At 36.0% G+C, this 20,899-nt stretch overlaps 1 protein-coding gene across 5 annotated transcripts in view; it reads left to right on the top strand.

Annotated features, from left to right (window-relative positions):
• RAB28 (RAB28, member RAS oncogene family) overlaps positions 1-20,899 on the top strand; it is a 101,084-nt gene that overhangs the window by 13,351 nt on the left and 66,834 nt on the right. For all 5 annotated transcript variants that reach the window (XM_081486248.1, XM_081486178.1, XM_081486350.1 and 2 more), the window contains exon 4: positions 10,434-10,563. In XM_081486248.1, the coding sequence (XP_081342374.1) occupies positions 10,434-10,563 (130 nt within the window). The remainder of the gene's footprint in view (positions 1-10,433; positions 10,564-20,899) is intronic.

The following is a 20,899-nucleotide window of genomic DNA, read 5'->3' on the forward strand; positions in this document are numbered from 1 at the left end:
TCCATGAAGTGCAGTCATTTGTGAGGTAGAACATAACTACTATTGTGTGCCAATGCCCCACGCAGATGAGCCACCTTGTTAGCCACCAACAAAAGGATATGGTGCTTGTATGACAGCTAGGGAGAGAACAGATCTTGAAGTTGGACTCCCTGAGACTCTGCTGTCTTTTACTTTGAATTTTTTTTAGTTGGGTATTTGCCAACTTGTAACTGATTATATTTATAGTCCTTTCTTGCATTAGTGTTCCTTCTTACAGGTTGTACTTATACAGTAAAATATATGTTGTTACGACTATTGTATAATCTATATGATTTAATTCATTTCTATAATTAAAATCTAAAGTAGATTATTTGTTGTACAAATAAGCAAGAAAAAAATACCTACATTTTGGGAGTGAGGAAACTTTCATTAAGTTGTATATATTGTATCTGTTAAATTTTAGACCTAAGTTTTGAAATACCTTATAATATTTTTAAGTGCTGCTATGGTGTTTGTTACTTCAAGACTGCTGTTGGTTATTCCTTTGAAAATGGTGTCCATTTGATTTACTGACTCATCATACTTACTTGATATAGTGATAAGTGAAGCAGATGAAAACGAAGTGCTATCTAATATATAGTTACCTACTAAAAGTCTTAAGGTTTGTAGAGAGAAGAGTTTTTTTTTTTTTTTGACAATGGTGAATAGAGGAAATTTTTATGAAGGGTTCATTAAAATGTAGAGGATTGATTAAACTAAAGAGTCTGATTTCCAGAAGTCATGGCAGAAAGATTTGGAAAGAGGAGGAGCATTTGGAGGGTCAGTAGGAAGAGGAAGCACAGGGCAGTACAGGGATGAAAGCATACATAGCAGAAGGGCAAATGGTGGGTAGACGTTTGATTGAAGAGGGTATCAGGGACATGAGACATGGTGGTGGCTTTAGATGGCTGCAAGGTTGCCAAGAGACAGTTATTCCCAGCAGTTCCCTGGAGATTCTTCTCAGACTTCAGTTTTTGCCAAAATGTGTTGCATTTCTGAGGGAGTTGTACTTTCTGATAGTTTTCTGGAAGAGGGCAGGATTGATTGATGTGATAAGAGACTAGAGGCTTTGAGGTGCTTGTATTATAGGCTCCCAAAGAGGTGAGTACTTAGAGGTCTGGCTTTGGTGTGCTGAAGCTGGTGGGTAGAAGCTCTGGGAGTCTGTGGCAGCTTGTATGAGTTTTGGGAGTTTGTGTGTTTCAAAGAATTGGTTCATTTCATCTGTGTTTTCAAATTTTTGGCTATGAAGTTATTCATCTTATTCCTTCATTATTCTTTTAATGTCTCTGGGAATCAGTCATGACCCCTCATTAATTTGTGTCTCTCTCTTTCTGTCGCTCGCTCTCTCTTCTTGGTTAGCCTGGCTAGAGGTTATCAGCTTTTGCCTTTGTTAATTTCTCTATTGTTTTCATCTTTTCAATTTCATTGATCTCTGCTCTGATTTTTATTATTTTTTCTTCTGTTTGCACTAAGTTTACATTCCTCTTTTCCCTTAGTTTCCTAAAATGGAAGCTTAGATTTTTGATGTTTCTTCTCTTGTGATATATCACAAGATATATGTATCACATTCAGCGCTCTGTATTTTCTTCTAAGCACTGTTTTTGCTGTATCTTAAAGTTTTGATAGGTTGTACTGTATTTAAGATATTTTAAACTTCTCTTGGGACTTCTTTTTTTTGACCCATGTGTTATTTAGAAGTATGTTTAATTTCCAAATATTTTGAGTTTTCCCAGCTATCTTTCTATTATTGATTTCTGGTTTAATTCCATTGTAATCTAAGAACATGCTTGGTATGATTTCTATTCTTATAAATTTTGTTAAGTATGTTTTATGGCCCAGAATGTGAATGTTTGATGAATGTTTCATATAAACTTGAGAAGAGTATACATTTTAATGCTGTTGGATGGACTTTTTTATAAATGACGAGATTAGATAAAGCTGATTGTTAGTGTTGTTCAGGTCAACTTTCTGACTTTCTGCTTGCTTGGTGTATATCAATTAATGAAAAGAGTTATTGATATCTCCAACTGTACTAATGGATCTGTGGGTTTTGAATTCCATACAGTTCTGCCAGTTTTGGCCTCCATATTTTGATATTCTGTTGTTAAGTGTATATACACAAAGGATTATTATGTCTTCTTGGAGAATTAACCCCTTTATCATTATGCTGATCTTTATACTCATGATTTCCCTTATTCTGAAGTCTGCTTTGTCTGAAATCTATATAGCTACTGCAGCTTTCTTTTTGCTAGTGATTTCTTTATCCCCTAACTTTTAACCTGTATCTTTATATTTAAAGTGTGTTTCCCGTAGTCAACATACAGTTGAGTCTTGGTTTTTTGGAGTTTGTGTCTTGCAGCTCTTTCAAATGCAGCCTTCTACTCATACTGGAGGCCTTTTGGTGTGTGGTGAAGTATGGAGGAGGGAAAACATTCTGTACTCTTATGATTAAGTCACAGCCTTGTGTGACTTAAGCGTTTGTGTCCTTGAAAATGTCTTTTAATTGGTAGATTTTGACCGTTCACATTTAAAGTGTTTACTGACATGTTGGGTTTATAGCTTTCATGTTTGTTTTCTGACCTTGTGCTTATTTCCCTCCCCTCCTTTCTCTTTCTGTCTTTTCTCGTTTTAGTTGAGCATTTTATCTCTTCTCTTAGCCTGTCAATTATACTTAAGCATTCTTTTTTAAGCAATTGCTCTAGAGTTCACAATATACATTTTAAACTAATCTAAGTCCACTTTCATACAATATTACATTGCTTCCTGTGCAGTTCACAAAATATTTCATTAAAGAATATTCTCAGTTCATCTCTCCTGTCCCTGATGACATCAGTGTCTTTCATTTCATATGCTATAATATAATCACTCAATACATTATTACTGTTATAAAATAGTTATATTTTAGATTAATTAAGAATAAGACAAATCAATGATTTTATTTTACCTTTTCTTGTTCCTTCTCTGATATGCTTCCTTTCTTTATATGGAACTGAGTTTCTGACCTGTATCATTTCCTTCTTCTTGAAGAACCTCTTTTAACATTTCTTCCTAGGCAAGTCTTTTGTGAATTCTCTCAATTTTTGTCTGAGTAAGTCTTTTTTCTTCCTTACTTATGAAAGATGATCTTACATTTGGAATTTTAGATTGATCCTTTTCTTCCTTTCAATGCTTTAAATATTTTACTTCATTCTTCCCTTACTTGCGTGGTTTCAGATGAGAAATTCTGTATAATTCTTATCCTTGTTCTTCTACAGATAGGGTATTCCCTCGTTGCCCTCAGCTTCCACCTTCTACCTATTCTGAAGATTTTCTCTTTGTTTTTTGTTTTATGGAGTCTAAGTGTATGATGTGCCTAGGTGTAGATGTTTTTATATTTATCCGACTTGGTGTTTTCTGAGATTCTTGGCTCGGTGGTTTTGTGTCTAATTAATTTTGGCAATTTCTTGGCTGTTATTACTTCAGATATTTCTTAAGTTCCATCTTCTCTTTCTGATATTCTATTCCCATGTATGATACACATTCAGAGTTGTCCCACAGTTCTTTGATATTCTATTTTATTCATTCTTTTTTCTCTTTTCATTTCAGTTTTGTAAGTTTCTGTCATGTTCAAATTTGCTGATTCTTTCCTAGGTTGTGTCTAGTCTACTGATGAGCCCATCAGTGGTCTTATTTCTTTTATAGTATTTTTGATATCTGGCATTTCCTTTTAATTATTCTTTAGAGTTTCCATCTCTTTGTGTACTTTACTCACCTGTTCTTTCATGTTTTCTACCTTTTCCATTAGAGTCTTTAAAATATTATTCCCAATTATTTTAAATTCCTGGTCTGATCATTCCAAAATCTGTCTCATGTTTGACTCTGGTTCTAATGCTTGCTTCTCTCTTCAAACTGCCTTTTAGTATACCTTCTAATTTTTTGTTGAAAGCTAGACAAGATGTTTGGAGTATTCAGTTCAGTTCAGTCGATCAGTTTTGTCCAACTCTTTGCGACCCCATGGACTGCAGCATGCCAAGCTTCCCTGTGCATCACCAGCTCCTGGAGCTTGCTCAAACTCATGGCCATAGAGTCAGTGATGCTATCCAACCATCTCATCCTCTGTTGTCCCCTTCTCCTCCTGCCTTCAATCTTTCCCAGCATCAGGGTCTTTTCCAGTGAGTCAGTTCTTCGTATCCAGTTGCCAAAGTGTTGGCGTTTCAGCTTCAGCATCAGTCCTTGCAATGGATATTCAGAAATGATTTCCTTTAGGATGGACTGGTTGGATCTCCTTGCAGTCCAAGGGACTCTCAAGAGTCTTCTTCAACACCACAGTTCAAAAGCATCAGTTCTTTGGCACTCAGCTTTCTTTATGGTCCAACTCTCACATCCATACATGACTACTGGAAAAACCATAGCTTGGACTAGACAGACCTCTGTTGATAAAGTAATGTCTCTGCTTTTTAATATGCTGCCTAGCTTTGTTATACCTTTTCTTCCAAGGAGCAAGCGTCTTTTAATTTCATGGCTGTAGTCACCATCTGCAGTGATATTGGAGCCCCCCCAAATAAAGTCAGCCACTGTTTCCATGGTCTCCCCATCTATTTGCCATGAAGTGATGGGACCGGATGCCGTGATTTTAGTTTTTTGGAATGTTAGGGTTTAAGCCAGCTTTTTCACTCTGCTCTTTTACTTTCATCAAGAGGCTCTTTAGTTCTTCACTTTCTGCCAGAAGGGTGGTGTCATCTGCATATCTGAGGCTATTGATACTTGACCTGGCAACCTTGATTCCAGCTTGTGCTTCATTCAGTCCAACATTTCGCATAATGTATTCTGCATATAAGTTAAATAAGCAAGGTGACAATATATAGCCTTGATGTACTCCTTTCCCAATTTGGAACCAATCTGTTGTTCCATGTCCAGTTCTAATTGTTGCTTCTTGATCTGCATACAGTTTTCCCAGGAGGCAGGTAAGGTGGTCTGGTATTCCCATCTCTTGAAGAATTTTCCACAGTTTGTTGTGATCCACACAGTCAAAGGCTTTGGTATAGTCAATAAAGCAGAAGTAGGTGTTTTTCTGGAATTCTCTTGATTTTTCTGTGATCCAACAGATGTTGGCAGTTTGATTTCTGGTTCCTCTGCCTTTTCTAAATCTAGCTTGAGTATCTGGAAGTTCTCAGTTCACATACTGTTGAAGCCAAGCTTGGAGAATTTTGAGCATTACTTTGCTAGCATTGAGATGAGTACAATTTTGTTGTAGTTTGAACATTCTTTGGCATTGCCTTTCTTTGGGATAAGAGCTCAAATAAATAGACTTTTAATTAATTTGAGGTTTTATCTTAATGTGGCCAGGAGTTGGCCTGTGTTTAATGCTTACTGAAGCTTTAAATGCCAGAGACATTAAATTCTTTTAGTGTCTTTGTTTTTTTCCCCTCCCCTGTCTTTTTGGACATCTTGAACTCTTCCTTAGTTGGAGTTTGTGTCTTGCAGCTCTTTCAAATGTAATCTTCCACTGTTATCCTGGAGCCCTATTGATGTGTGGTGAAGTATGGAGGGAGGGAAACATTCTGTACTCTTATGATTAAGTCACAGCCTTGTGTGACTTAAGGATTTGTGTCCTTGGGCTATGGCTTTCATAGGTATCTTTTAGCTTTTCTCATTTATGTGAGATAGGTGGGCTAGATGGGGCTGAAGTTAGAAAATGCATGTGATAGAAGACTCTGATTAAGCTTTTTACCTGGAGAGTATGCCTTTTTTTGGACAATGCTGTGGGCATATTTTATAATGGTTACTTTCTCTTTCCTCCTACCAGAGCTATGAGGGTATTTTTCTTGATTCTTCACCAATAGGTAAAACCCATGAAAGTGTGCTGCTAAGTTGCTTCAGTCGTGTCTGACTCTGTGTGACACCATAGACGGCAGCCCACCAGGCTCCGCCATCCCTGGGATTCTCCAGGCAAGAACACTGGAGTGGGTTGCCATTTTCTTCTCCAATGCATGAAAGTGGAAAGTGAAAGTGAGATTGCTCAGTCGTGTCCGACTCTGTGCGACCCCATGGACTGCAGCCTACCAGGCTCCTCTGTCCATGGGATTTTCCAGGCAAGAGTACTGGAGTGGGGTGCCATTGCCTTCTCCGATGAAAGTATGAGGGTATCCCAAAAACTATGTCCCCCAGGAGTTTCTGATCCTTAGGCTAGACCATGCTCAGCCTTCAGCAGTTTGTCAAAATTACCATTTAAGTATTTCTACCATTTACTGGTTCTAGTGACCTTTGTTCCAGGTAAGTGGGTTTTTGATGGTGACTCTCTGAATTCACTCCTCTTTCTCTGGGTTTCAGGGTGTCAGTTTGCCCTACAAACTCAGCTCTCCGTTTTGTCCAAAAAAAGTCTTTGATTTTTCATTTGTCTGGCTTTTTTCTTAACATAAGGACAAACGTGATGACTTCCAAACTCTTTACATGTCTGAGCTGAAACCGAAAGTCCTAGAACTTCTCTTGCTTTAATGTCTTTGGCTTTCTCATTTTCCTTTTTCAGTTTTTCACTACATTGATGCAATTCAAAACTGGTGCAAAGTTGTCATGTTAGGAGCAAAGATAAAAATCATAATTTTTCATTAAATGATATTGAAAAAGGAATATATGAACTGATAGATATTTGGGTTGCTAGATTAATGGAAAGGTGTTTATCCTTCTATCTTTCTTATGAGTCCTGGACCAATTCATAGGTATTGCCCATTGAAGAATATTGGGATACATCAGTTTAGATGAGAAATTGGCAAACTTCCTTAAGGAACCAGATAGAAAATATTTTAGGTTTTACAGGTCAGACTCTCTTTGTTGTGGCTACACAATTCTGCCATCATAGTGCAAATCAGCCATTGATAAACAAGTGAATGTGACTATGCTTCAATAAAACTTTATTTGCAAATATAGGCTGTGAGCTGAATTTGACCTTAGGGCCATAGTTTACCAACTCCTAGTCTAGATCAGTTATAATTTTTATTCTTTGGCTCTGGTCTAGTACTGATTATCAAAAGATACTGGCCGTATTTTAGTTTGCATATATTCTATTATGTTCAGATATTGACCCATGTTGTGATGACTGTTTTAATATATTACTTAGAAGAGTTCTAAAAATTTTCACATTTAAGAGGCATCATAGGTCAAAATCAATGCAGATCATGACTGCAGCCATGAAATTAAAAGATGCTTGCTCCTCGGAAGGAAAGCTGACGAACATAGACAGTGTGTTAAAAAGCAGAGACATCACTTTGCTGACAAAGGTCCATACAATCAAGCTATGGTTTTTCCAGTAGTCATGTACGGATGTGAGAGTTGGACCGTAAAGAAGGCTGAGCACCAAAGAATTAATGCTTTCAAATTGTGGTGCTGGAGAAGACTCTTGAGAATCCCTTGGACTGCAAGTATATCAAACCAGTCAATTGTAAAGGAAATCAACCCTGGATATTCATTGGAAGGACTGATGCTGAAGCTGAAGCTCCCAAAGTTTGGCCACCTAAGGCGAAGAGCATTTCATTGGAAAAGACACTGATGCTGGGAAAGGTTGAGGACAAGAGGAGAAGGGGGCCACAGAGTATGAGATGGTTAGATAGCATCACCTACTCAATAGACATGAATTTGAGAAAACTCAGGGAGATAGTCACCCCACTCCAGTACTTTTGCCTGGAAAATCCCATGGACAGAGGAGCCTGGTAGGCTGCAGTCCATGTGGTCGCTGAGTCGGACACGACTGAGCAACTTCACTTTCACTTTTCACTTTCATGCATTGGAGAAGGAAATGGCAACCCACTCCAGTGTTCTTGCCTGGAGAATCCCAGGGATGGTGGAGCCTGGTGGGCTGCCGTCTGTGGTGTCGCACAGTCAGATATGACTGAAGTGACTTAGCAGCAGCGGCAGCAGCAGCAGGCAGATAGTGGAGGACAGGGAAGCTTAGTGTGCTTCAGTTCATGGGGTCACAAAGAGTTGGACTTAGTGACCATACAACAAATAGGTCAAAGCTCAATTTATGGGAGTGAAAGCTACCTCAAAGTTACCTTGAAAATGATTCATATTCATTCAGAATAATAATAAAAATGTTCCCAGTGATTGTGTAGTATCTTATTTTTAAAATAAGTCCGTTTTTATTACTTCACTTAATCATGACAGGTATTATAAAGGTGGACAATAGAAGCATTGCCCAAGATCAGTAGATGGTAGGGCCAGGACTATAATCCAAAGGTGATCTGACTTCCACGTCAGAGCTCTTTAAGCATAATATATTGTATCACTCATGTCAACTGGAGGTGGAGTCAATGGATTGAGTAGTAGCTTTGTTCAGAGGCTGTTTCTGGGAAGTTACTTTTAATAAGAAAAGTTGGATTATACTTATTGTTTCAAATAATTCTGTGCTGAGCATTTAGAAATATGGAAATAGGTTTGTAAGTTACTAAAATAAATCAGACACAGGATTTTGCATAAAGATTATAGAGTCATTAAACTGAAAAGGACCATAGAGAGTGTTTAGGCAAATAACCTGAGACTCAGAGAAGCTAAGTGACTTGGGGGAGCCAATGTAGTTTAACGAACGACTGTGCAATATATGTAAATGAAACCTTTATGCTGTACGCCTTAAACTTGTACAGTGATGTATGTCAACTATTTTGTGATAAAACTAGGGGAAAAAAAGAGCATAGTACTGAAAAGTCATAACAGTAGTGAGCTAGATCTGGATTGGAAGAGTCAATTGTTAGATTTTTAGGAATTTTTTTGAGCCGATTGTTGGAATACATTCATGATTACAATATATATATATATACACACATATATATATACTCATAAATTATATTAAAAACAAATATTTATATGATCAAAGTGTATCACTTACTGATTATTTTACTATATATTTCTGTTGTTTGTGCCCTTAAAGTTATTTATATCTAGTGTATCAAGTGTATCTGTATAGTGGAAATGCTATGTGGTGATGTCCTACCCAGCTCTGTTTGGTGAAGTGACATTGATAGATTTTAAATGACCACAGGAGAGTATTTACACTACAGAAATTGGCAAATTCTACAAATCACCCTCTCTCATCCTTTCCTCTCCTTACCGTGCCTCCAGCTGGTTAATTAATATTTATCAGCATACCATTGCTGATGAGTTTTGTGTTACATACTTGTCTGTTTGTGTGCCTGGCTTTGTTGCAGGGCTTTGAGCTCCTTGAAGCTGGAATTTATGTCCCTAGTACCCAGCACAGTGCCTGGCATATAGCTGACCGACAAATGTTTAGAGAGTAAATGAGTGGACTTTATATTCAGTCCTTGATTCAAATTCTGGCTCCCTGTGACCTTGTGTTTATTAGTGAAAATGAGGATAATACCATTCTTGCATGATTTTTTGTGAGGATGAATGAAAAGATCCAGATATCTCTCTGGTACATAATAGGTGTAAGAAGTTGTCAACATTTATGATTATAACTTGAGAAGGAGGAGACATAAATGCCATTAGGGTCCAGACTTATATATGCAGAGCTTTGTATTAAGTGTTTGACCACAAATTGGATGAGAATCAAGAATGTAGCAGTGTTATTTTTGTGTGTGTACATACTTCTTCTCCTTCCCACACAAAATAATGGGATGTATTAAAACGAATATGATATATAAGAGACAGGAAGCAATCCCTCTGTTATATTTGGCTTTGTTCAGACTCTTATTACAGTATCATGTCCAGTTTTACATTGCTCATTTTAAAGAGGATGTCAAAAAACTATATGTAGCATGCCTTGGGAAGAACAAACAACTATGATTAAAAGGATAGAAAATAGGTCCTTTGAGGGAAGTTTAAGGAATTGAGTTTGTTTATTCTGGAAAGGAGATGGTGAAGGAGTTACTTAACTATCTTCAAGTACATGAAGGGTTATTACAAGGAGGGTACTCTCATGTTGTTCTCCTAATGCACAGAGGACTGAAAGAGGAAGTCGACTTATTTCATTTAAAGAAAATTGTGTTAAATGCTGAAATTGACTATCAAGGGATGTCATGGGATCTCCATTTTTGAAAATACTTTAAAAGAGCAGCAGCAGATGGTTATTTATTAAAAGGTTTAAATGTTTGACCTCATGAAAGTGACAGGCAGAATTGTAGACCTTGCAGCTTTTTCCACCTCTATAAGATTTTCTTACATTTATTGAAACTTATCAAGTGTATCCCAGATATCTTATTGGGAAACCACTTACAGTTTGATAAAATCTTTCTTTATCTTGCTTTGTATCTTAACATCTTGAATGAAAACATTTAGTATTATCTGTCTGCTAATAACAGAATTAAAGTCAGATACACACAGTCCTTGCTTGTATTTTTTATACTCACATATCTATTACTTACGAGTATTTAGTATTAATATTTTTTAAAGCAGTATATTACAAATGTTCTGTAACTCTTTTGTAACAGGGAGTCCTCTTGGTATATGATGTTACAAATTATCAAAGCTTTGAGAATTTAGAAGATTGGTATTCCGTGGTGAAGAAAGTGAGTGAGGAGTCAGAAACTAAGCCCCTTGTTGCCTTGGTGGGCAATAAAAGTAAGTTACAAATGTTTATATGTAGTAAATTTATTTGCCTATTCTATAGTTTTTATCTCGAAAAAAATGATTTTTAGAAACATAAGTAGCTTTTCTGGAAAAACAGCTTTTCTGGAGTGAGCAAGTTGAGAAAATTCGTAAAGATGTGTGCAATCTTTTCAGTAACAGTTTTGATGCTCGACCTGTCGTAACTGCTCTGCTGCTTTGGCCAGTTCCTTGTTAAGGTAAGTTGTGTTCTGACAGTGTGTGTGTTTTGGCTTCCTGTGGTCTAAGAATGCAGCGTGGACTATTAAGAACGGCAGCACAGCTGCAGATTTTTATGATATTGCACTGCAGCTTTAGCTCTGCCCCAGAGATTTTGAGAGATACATTTCATTAAATGGTACCCTGTTCAGGGGAAGGAAGAGGTGTCTGCATGGAATTCTGTGTGTATTATTCCTTGCCCTCATCGCTCATAGACTTTCTTTTTCTAAATTTCTGAGGTTTGTTTTTACATTGTAACTTTTTTTTTTCTTGAGAAAGTATATTATTGTGGGGAAAGAGTGGTGCTTTGTAGAAATGATGATAATTTTTGAAATCTGTCTCTTGGGCTATGATATACAGCATGTAAGAATTATAAGACTGAATTCAGTATAGGATTGTTACTTGGTTTGTAGTCCTGCAATTAATTTATCCTGGAAAAGGGAACCTTAATAAGAGTTTTCAAGTAGATATGATATGACCCAATCTTCTACAACTTATTTGAGGTCAGAGAAAGAGAAAATGAATTTAAATTATACCATGGAGGATTCAGGTCAGGAACTGTTTCCTGACTATAAGCATTGTTAAATCAGTACCCAAGTGTACTACCAAGAGAATTATCTCCTCCAGAAGTCTTTAAAAATATAGTTCATTTTTTGGGGGGGGTGTAATTTTTTAGGAAATAGTACTTCCTGAAGGACCAAACCATGGCTTCTTCATTATGTGGTTTTGCACACTTAGATGAACATTTAATAAATCCAAGCCTTGCTTTAAAACCATTACAAAACAGGTGTGAATATAATTTCTCTGAAGAGTTAAAGATATAAATTTTATACTACTTTCTAGAAAACAGTATACCATATCACAAAATGGATGAAAACAGTTTTTATTAAGCTTTGATTAAATTTTGCTCATCTATTTTATAAATCTAAGTGAATCAGATGCTTTTCACCTCATTGAAAACTCATTTTACAAATCATAAGTTTTGATGAGCTTAGGTTCTATTTTTGAGTATAGCTTTTCATTTTAGAAGATCATTTGTTAGTCATTTGTCATGTCACCAAAGCGTTGGCATATGTTATAGTTAATTTGTGCTTTATTAGAGGTTTCCCATCACCTTTTGGGAAATTACAGAGTAAGGAAGTAATGGGAGTTATGATTTGTTTTCATTTCTTTCAGGATATAATCTAACTACATCTGGAGTAATGGTGTGGTGGCGCACAATTATATACATTATGTTATGTGTTTATGCTATCCTGTGAGGCCTTCATCATTGGTCACTGTCAGGATGTTGGACTAGATGGGCTATTGGACTGTGCTGGTGATGCCATTCTGAGTTTTAGAAACAAACATTTACATAAGTTATATGAACTTATGCAAAAAATTGTTACAGTGTTATATTTGAGATTTAATAGCATGAAAATTGAAAGAATTTTTTTACTTTTGGCTTAATCCTTTGCTTGTATTTATATTACTAATATTCTGTTTCAGAATGAGATCATGTAATAGAGTATGCAATCATACAGAATATTATATATATGTAAAATTAAGTGATTAGAGATGAACATTTATCTGGATATTGTTTACTATTATCTGTCACTGGCCCGGTTTCATATGATCAATATGTTCATATAGTGAATGATCTTACAATTTGTTTCTAAGATGTAAGGCATTACATTATAGTAATATTTTCTTTTTGGGGAGCTATAATTATATTAAAAAGCAAAGTTTTTTTTTTGATCAACACTAAGCTAGTTAAAGAGATTTTATTAAGAGTTTCTATATCAAGGGTCTCATGAACATTGGAAAGTCTTCCAAGTCAAGGAAGCAGCTCCCAGATTCAGAGAATGTTCCAGAGGAAAAGACGCTCACAGTTGTTCCGTCCTGCCGTTTTTATTCATCACAGGAGTGTCATATTTGTTCAGTCTGTTGCTTCTTTTTTCTCCTCTTTTTTTTCCTTCTCTTGGTTAATTGATTGTTTATTATTCCATTTTATCTCACTTATTAACTTATTATACATATTATATGTTCATGTATTATATTTTTAGTTGTTTCTTTAGAATTTTGGAGTGGGTGGCCTATCCCTTCGCTAGTGGATCATCCTGACCCAGGAATCAAATGGGGGTCTCCTGCACTGCAGGTGAATTCTTTACCAACTGAGCTATCAGGGAAGCCCAGAAGTTTCAACATACATCCTAATTACTCTACCTTCAAATAATAGTATCCGTCTTCATGTGTAGTATTGTTTAACCCCCCTCCCAATCCTTTGTGTTATTATTGTCAGACATATTTTTAAATATTCTATAAACAACTTTTGCTTTAAATGGTCATTTAGCTTTCAAAACAATTACAAATAAGAAAAAGGTGCACTTTATTTTGGCTTCCCAGGTGGCGCTAGTGGTAGGGAACCCACCTGGCAATGCAGGAGATGAAAGAGATACAGGATCCATCCTTGGGTAGGGAAGAGCCCCTGGAGGAGGGCAATGCAACCCACCGCAGTAGTCTTGCTTAGAGAATCCCATGGACAGAGGAGCCTGGCGGGCTACAGTCTATAGAGTTGCACAGAGTCAGACACAACTGAAGCAGCTTAGCACACACAGCACACACACATTTTCTTTTACCTTTACTTATTACATTGTCAGCACTTTTATTTATCTGTATACATCCAAGAGTCTGATAGCAGATTCTTTCTCTGTGAAGAACTTCTTTTAACATTTCTTTTAGAGTAGATCTATTGACAATGAATTTCCTCAGTTAAAAGCAAAGGTTGTAGATACTGAAGGCAAAGCAAAAGAAATATGGTAGGAAGACATTTGAAGCTTCATGATTATGATTATTATCTATATAGTCATTGTCTGCCTAACTGTGCTTTTAAAAATATATCATTGTGTCCTATTCTGTGCAGCTTGAATAGAAAGCATATATTGAAAAGAAGCATGTGTAGGCTATGAAAATATTGACAGCAGTAGCCAACTTTTAGCCAAAGTTTAGCAAAAAGATGAGATACAGAGAGAATTTCCATGCACAGTATATGTGTGTGTGTGTGTGTGAATTTGTTCCATAGTAAGAGCTTATATTATAATTACTAAGTTATAAAGTCATTAGCTTTTTATTAAAATATGGTAAATTCTCAAAAATTTGGGCTGAGGATTGAGGATAGTCTTAGATAAAGGTGAATTACAGGTTTATTTTTGTAAAAATTGTGTTTTATTATGGTTAAATACAGAGAGTAACTAGAGTGGTTAATGATAACAGCCAGCAGAGGAAGGGACTTGCTTTAATGAAATAGAGTGTTAATTATTAAGTTAATTATTTCAGTATATACTAAAAAGTATGTAATACATTTGACCCTTGAACATCACAGGGGTTATGGACATAGTTCCTTCCTGCACTTAAAAATTCATGTTTCACTTTTAGCCAGCCCTCTGTAAACATGGTTCCTCCATATCTGTGGTTCTGCATCCATGGATTGAACCAGTCTCGGATCATGAGGTACTGTAGTATTTACTACTGAGAAAAAAATCTGTGTGTTAGTGGATCTGCACAGTTCAAACCAGTGTTGATCAATGGTCAGCTGTACATAAAACAAACTATTTTATTTTATATTCAATTCTAAAAGGCTATGAAATACTAGTTAATGTTCTTTCTTTGTACTGTTTAAGACTGAAAATGAAGTATTGAGTCGTGGTTTAAGATCAGAAGGTTTTAAATTGAGACAGACTTTCCTTACAAGCCCAATTTTTTCCCTTACTAGCAGTGTAATATCATACAAGTTACTTTATATCTTTAATTTCTTCATCTGGAAATAAGGATAATAGTTTCTGTCTGATAAAGTCAGTTTAATGATTAAATGGGCTATTACATAAAAACACTTAGAACACATTTCCTATATACTGTAAGTGCTTGATAACTATTCAGTTCAGTTCAGTTCAGTTGCCCAGTCGTGTCCGACTCTTTGCGACCCCATGAATCGCAGCATGCAAGGCCTCCCTGTTCATCACCAACTCCTGGAGTTTACCCAAACCCATATCCATTGAGTCGGTGATGCCATCCAACCATCTCATCCTCTGTCGTCCCCTTCTCCTCCTGCCCCCAATCCTTCCCAGCATTAGGGTCTTTTCCAGTGAGTCAACTCTTTGCATGAGGTGGCCAAAGTATTGGAGTTTCAGCTTCAACATCAGTCCTTCCAATGAACACCCAGGACTGATCTCCTTCAGGATGGACTGATTGGATCTTCTTGCAGTCCAAGGGACTCTCAAGAGTCTTCTCCAACACCACAGTTCAAAAGCATCAATTCTTTGGCGCTCAGCTTTCTTCACTGTCCAACTCTCATCCATACATGACCACTGGAAAAACCATAGCCTTGACTTGACAGGCCTTTGTTGGCAAAGTAATATCTCTGCTTTTAAATATGCTATCTAGGTTGGTCATAACCTTCCTTCCAAGGAGTAAGCGTCTTTAATTTCATGGCTGCAATCACCATCAGCAGTGATTTTGGAGCCCCCCAAAATAAAGTCTGACCCTGTTTCCACTGTTTCCCCATCTATTTGCCATGAAATGATGGGACCAGATGCCATGATCTTAGTTTTCTGAACGTTGAGCTTTAAGCCAACTTTTTCACTCTCCTCTTTCATTTTCTTCAAGAGGCTCTTTAGTTCTTCTTTGCTTTCTGCCATATTATTAATCATATACCCTTTTAAAAGCATGGACTATAACTTCAACTTGAAAGACCATAAATTGCAGATTAGTAAAGCTGAAATAGAAATTTTACAAAAGTAGCCTGAAGGAAATAGTTCTTAAAGAATTCTTTCATAATCATCTTTTCTTGTTTTTTACTATGATAGTTCTCATACTATGTGTTAGGTAAGGCTGTTCATTCAGCAGACATTCTCGAGTGCCAGCTCCGTGTATTCAGGTAGTCGTTATTATTTTGCACAAAAGTAGAACCAAAGAGAATGCTTAAGCAGTGTTTGGGACCTGCTAACCTGGGTCTTAATTATATTCTTTTTCTATACCATCTTCAAGTTTTCTAGAAATTTGACCTTCCTTTGCTTTGTTTGGTTGTTGGGGTTAATAAATACAGTTATGTTCAAATTTCCACAGAAGGCCCTACTTTTCCCTAGTGAGATTAAAAAAATTCGTTTGGAAGTAGTAACTTTCAGAATGGGAAAGAGGATAAGTCATCTACTTATTCTGTGTGTTTTATGGAAGTTCGGTTGAAGTTTGATGATGTTTGCAGCTGCAAGTGCAGTGAGATGTCTCATAGGCTACAATGACTTTAGCCACATAAGCACCTGGAAGCAATTATATTACCATCTAGGATAACTTCTACAATTTGGGGAGCCAGATGCACCAGGCCTAGACCCTGGTTTCCTGGCCTTGAAGGTCTTGCTGTCCCAGCATCGGGGCACTCTCAGTTGACCAGAGCCTGTACTGCAGAGCCTAGGGATTTTCAGTTTATCTCCACTTACTACAGGCTTGTTACAAGTGGACCTGACCATCTTTTATGTGAACTATGGCACTAGCTTCCTAACTGTTCTTCCTGCTCCTAGCTTTTCTCTCCTACGATCCAGCTCCCAAACGACAAATTGTGTTATATGACTTTTCTGCTTAAAACCCTGTAGTGCCTTCTCATCACACTTAGAATGAAATCCAAACTCCTTATCCAGTTTCTCAAGCACAAGGTAATCTGGCTTCTACCTACCTCTCAGACTCATTTTCTACTAAATGCTCCCTTGTCCACTGTATGTGTAAGGCACATTTGTCTTTTTTTCTGTTCCTATAACATTCCAAGTTAATTTGTACTTTAGGGTTTCTTCTGCTTGATAGACTTTTCCTTCTGGCCTCTGCTTGGCTGGCTCCATTTTGTCATTTGGAACTCATCTTAAATGTCATCACCTCAGAGTTGCCTTCCTCGACTGCTGAAATCTAAAGAAATCTAAAGTCTGTCAGGATGTTCTGTTTCAGTTATCTGCATAGTCTCATTGTCATCTGGTATCATTTCTTGTTTGTTTCTTGTCTGTCTAAACTCTGTGAAAGCTAAGGATCTCATCACTTAGAACAGTGCCTGAATGAATGAATACTGAATGAATGAATAAAAGCCTTTTCATGAAGACTCTGTTGAAATTAGAAGTGTTTATGGCCCGGGATATGTTATTCAGGGAAAATGGTTTCTTAATGAGGAAAAATACATATGTAGATACAGGGAATCTGTTAGATGGCCTTCAGACCCAACTGCCCTACTGAATTCCACTCTGGTAAATAATGTCAGAGTTTCTTAGGAAACACATCGAGGTTATATTATGCTGGATCATGTTTGAGATAAAATGTCAGATTTTCTGTCATGATTTTAGATTAAATAAATGTTAAAAAATTCAGATTTTTGCTCCATTTTTTAAACTTTTACATATTGGTAGAACTGTACATTTTCAACTTTTAATTTACAGATTAAAAATTTGTGTGTTTAAAAATCATAATCTGCACTCAAATACAATTTTAGTTTTTCTTTTAGTGTTTCAGGGAAGGTTCAAATTAAAATGAAATGAACATCAGGAATATTAATTTTTTTAAAGATTAATTTTATATTCAATCCATGTTTTATAACCACATGACATTTTAATTTGTCATTTTGTTATTTTCTATCTTTAAGCTGTTATGTTTTCCTACTATCTGATCCATCACCTAGTTTCTCCCCTGACTCGCTAACATTATCAGTTGGATAGATTGTAAACAGAAATTAACAGGGTTGCATAGAGCTGCCCCCTTCCTGATTTATAGCTTCTTAGTTAGTGGAGGGGTGGTGGCTATCAGTAACTTGTATTGGGAGTAGGAATTATCACGTTCCAGTATAGAGTGAATGGATGAATGATTTCTACTCTTAAAGATATTAAACAGATCCTTTCCCAAATAAAGACTAATAACTCAGATTTTTAAACAATCTTCATGACAGATGAGGGCATAGAGAAGAGTGCATCTACACTAATTAACAATGTTGAGTGTATATTCTTCTTAACAGTGATTGATTGTTCTTGGAGTACTATCTCTGCCCAGGAAGTGATGTTTTACACTGTGAGGTTCAAAGGTTACATTTTAATGTACCCTGTAAGTTGTGTTCCCTGAACTCCATGGAAATGTATTAGTAAAACAAGTAAATTTTAAGTTGAAAATTTTACTGATCTTCTCAATAAAATTATCACAAGGCTTTTAGAGACTATTCTTTATTCTTAGTAATAGAGGAGTAAAAGAGAAGGTTATAAGTCCAGCTTTAAGAACATCATGGGAATTTACATGAAAATGCTTGCCTATACTGTGACTCTTTTGAGTCTTCAGAAATTCTTATTTTATCTGGAGAGTGGAAATGTGAAACTATGAAGTAAGTAACATTTACTTTGATTCCTGTTTTGAAGGATTAATATCAACTTCTATAAAAATTGTCATCTATAATATTATAACAAAGTGAACAAATGAGTCATCATTACAAATTTGCGTAAGAGTTTACAATTTATAAAGCATAAACAAAAGCTCTTTTGAGGATTTAAAAAGTTCATTCTGTTTATACAGTCTAAATTAAAAGTCTGCTCCTTATCCATTTATTTTAATACTTTGGTTCTTTTTGTTCCAGTAATAGTAATCCCAAGGTATCAGATCCAAGTGTCTTTTTCAGATGGATCTATCATTTCTGTTTCTGTGGCTTTATTATATGTCTATTGCTTTCTCCTCTGTTTACATGTAAATTGTTAAATAGAGCTATGCTTATGTACTTACTGAAGGATGATGATAGCATCTTATTCTGACACTGGTAGCATCGGTATTCTGTATACTGAGTGAGAGTATTTTAATATAAACACTTATAGCTGTTCCTTTATGCGATACTTCACACTACTACTGTACTTTTAAGAACATTTTGATAATATTTCAAGTTTAATTGATGGAGTAGTTTCCTCAAATAAATGCATGAGCTTGCATGCAGACTGGTATAGTGACTGATATATTGGGGGGGAGAAAATGTCATATGAGTGCTTTTTCATAATACTTATCAAGAAACATTTTTCACTTGACAGTTGTTACAGTTATTATGTCATTTCATAGTTACTTTTTTTTTTTTAGATGGCCTGCTTTAAACCATTTTGGCAGTATTATGGTTTACTTAGCTTGGAAAGTTTAAGGACTTTGTGGTTTTGTTTTTTCTTTTTTTTTTAATTGGAGGATAATTGCTTTACAGTATTGTGTTGGCCTCTGCCTTATGTGGTTTTGTTTTGTTTGGGAGGAGCTGTGTAAGGATTTTGGGCAGAGCAATCTGTTTATATAATTTCTGTCTATCTTTTATTGTCATGATAAAGAAAGTTTATTAAATGCTAAAGAAAGCATAATCCATCTTTTGTTTCTTTTATGATGAATCTTGGAGTTTAATTTTTAGAAGAAAATTTAATTACTAAAAATTAAATTACTATTAAGTATTAAATAAAAGAATGCAGCTATAAAAACAGATTTTTTTTGTGTGAAAGGATATTTGAGATTTTCATCAATGTAATTTAAGCCCCTTTAAAGTTTGCCTTATATTTTCAGTGATTATGTTATAAATCCAATATGCATTAAAAGAATACTAGAGTGGGGATCAGAAAACTTTGTACTGCTGCTGTCATTTTTTCTAACTTCATTACCTTGGCAATTTATTCACTTAAGATGATCCTTGTGTATAAGATGAGGGGACTGTACCAGACAATCATAAGCACCTTCTATTTCTAAAATATGATGACCCTAACTGTATTTAGATGTACATCTGATTAATTGAACATATTTGTTGCTGTACAATTTTAAGAGAGTTTAACTTTACATGTAATTGAAATCCTGTCTTATCCTTGCGGAGATGATTTTTTAAGCTCATTTTATCATTCAATTATTAGATTATTAAGTATCCATTTTCCATATATGTGAATAGATGCATATACCTAAAACAACAGTAACGATAAATCTTACTGTTGAATTCCTAGCTGTCTTTTTTGTTCCATTGATCCATGTGTCTTTTTTTATGCCTGTACCATGCTGTCTTGATTACTGTAGCTTTGTAGTGTAATCTGAAGCCAGGGAGCTTGATTTAAAAAAGCATTTCTTTTTAACTGAAATTTGTTCTTGAGTTTAGAATTTAGTTAGTTTTCATTTTCTGTAACATTTTCTAAAATTTCATATGAATGTCTAGTTTCTGCAGTAAGTAAAGCAATTCAGCAGATATTTTCTTTGTCTTTTTTCTTAAATCTTTTCTTATTCATTTATTTCATTCATTCAGCAAATTGTCATTGAGCGCATACCTGTCTAGGTGTTCAAGTAGAGGAAGATAGGCAATAAATCAATAAGTAAAATACATAATGTATTAAATAGCATTGTGTTGTTAGGTAGATAGAGCAGGAAAGGAGAAAAAGGAATTCTTAGAAGAGAGTGTTAAGATTTTAACTATGGTAGTCAGGGAGAGTCTGAGAAGATGACATCTGAGTAGAGGCATAAAGGAGATGAGAGAGAGTGCCACATAGAGACCTGGCAGGAGAGTTATCCATGTAAAGGGAAAGAGTAGGTGCCAAGGCCTCCCTGAAGTATTTGGTTGTTGTTTGTTCTCTTAGAAACTGTGAGGGGGCATGCATGCGTCTGTGTGCACGTGAGAGAGAGAAGGAGAAGGAGACAGGGAAGGGGAGAGAGTTGGTAGCTGAGTGTGTAGCTATAAATGGGGAATGGTAACTGAAAGACTAACGTAGGATTGAAGCGCGATAATAGAGAGAGAAGGGGAGGACAGATCAGGAAAGACTGTTGGCTGTTGTAAGGAACTCTGACTTTTATTTGCATGAGATGAAAAGCCACTGAGGGGTTTGAGAGAGTGAAGTGATTTAACTTGAAAGGATCACTACAATTCCTATTTTGAGAATATACCATAGTGGGTAAAAGTGGAAGCAAGGTAAATAGAAACTTTTTGACAATCCAGGTGAGAAATAGTGATAATGATGAAGTCCTAGGTGGCCCTAGTGGTAAAGAACCCACTTGCCAATGCAGGAGACCTCAAGGGCACAGGTTCGGTCTCTGGGTCAGGAAGATCCCCTGGAGGAGGCCATGG

Source organism: Giraffa tippelskirchi, chromosome 1 (genome assembly GCF_054371585.1).
Source record: "Giraffa tippelskirchi isolate mGirTip1 chromosome 1, T2T-mGirTip1v1.2.pri, whole genome shotgun sequence".
In the NCBI taxonomy this organism is placed as follows: Eukaryota; Metazoa; Chordata; class Mammalia; order Artiodactyla; family Giraffidae; genus Giraffa; species Giraffa tippelskirchi.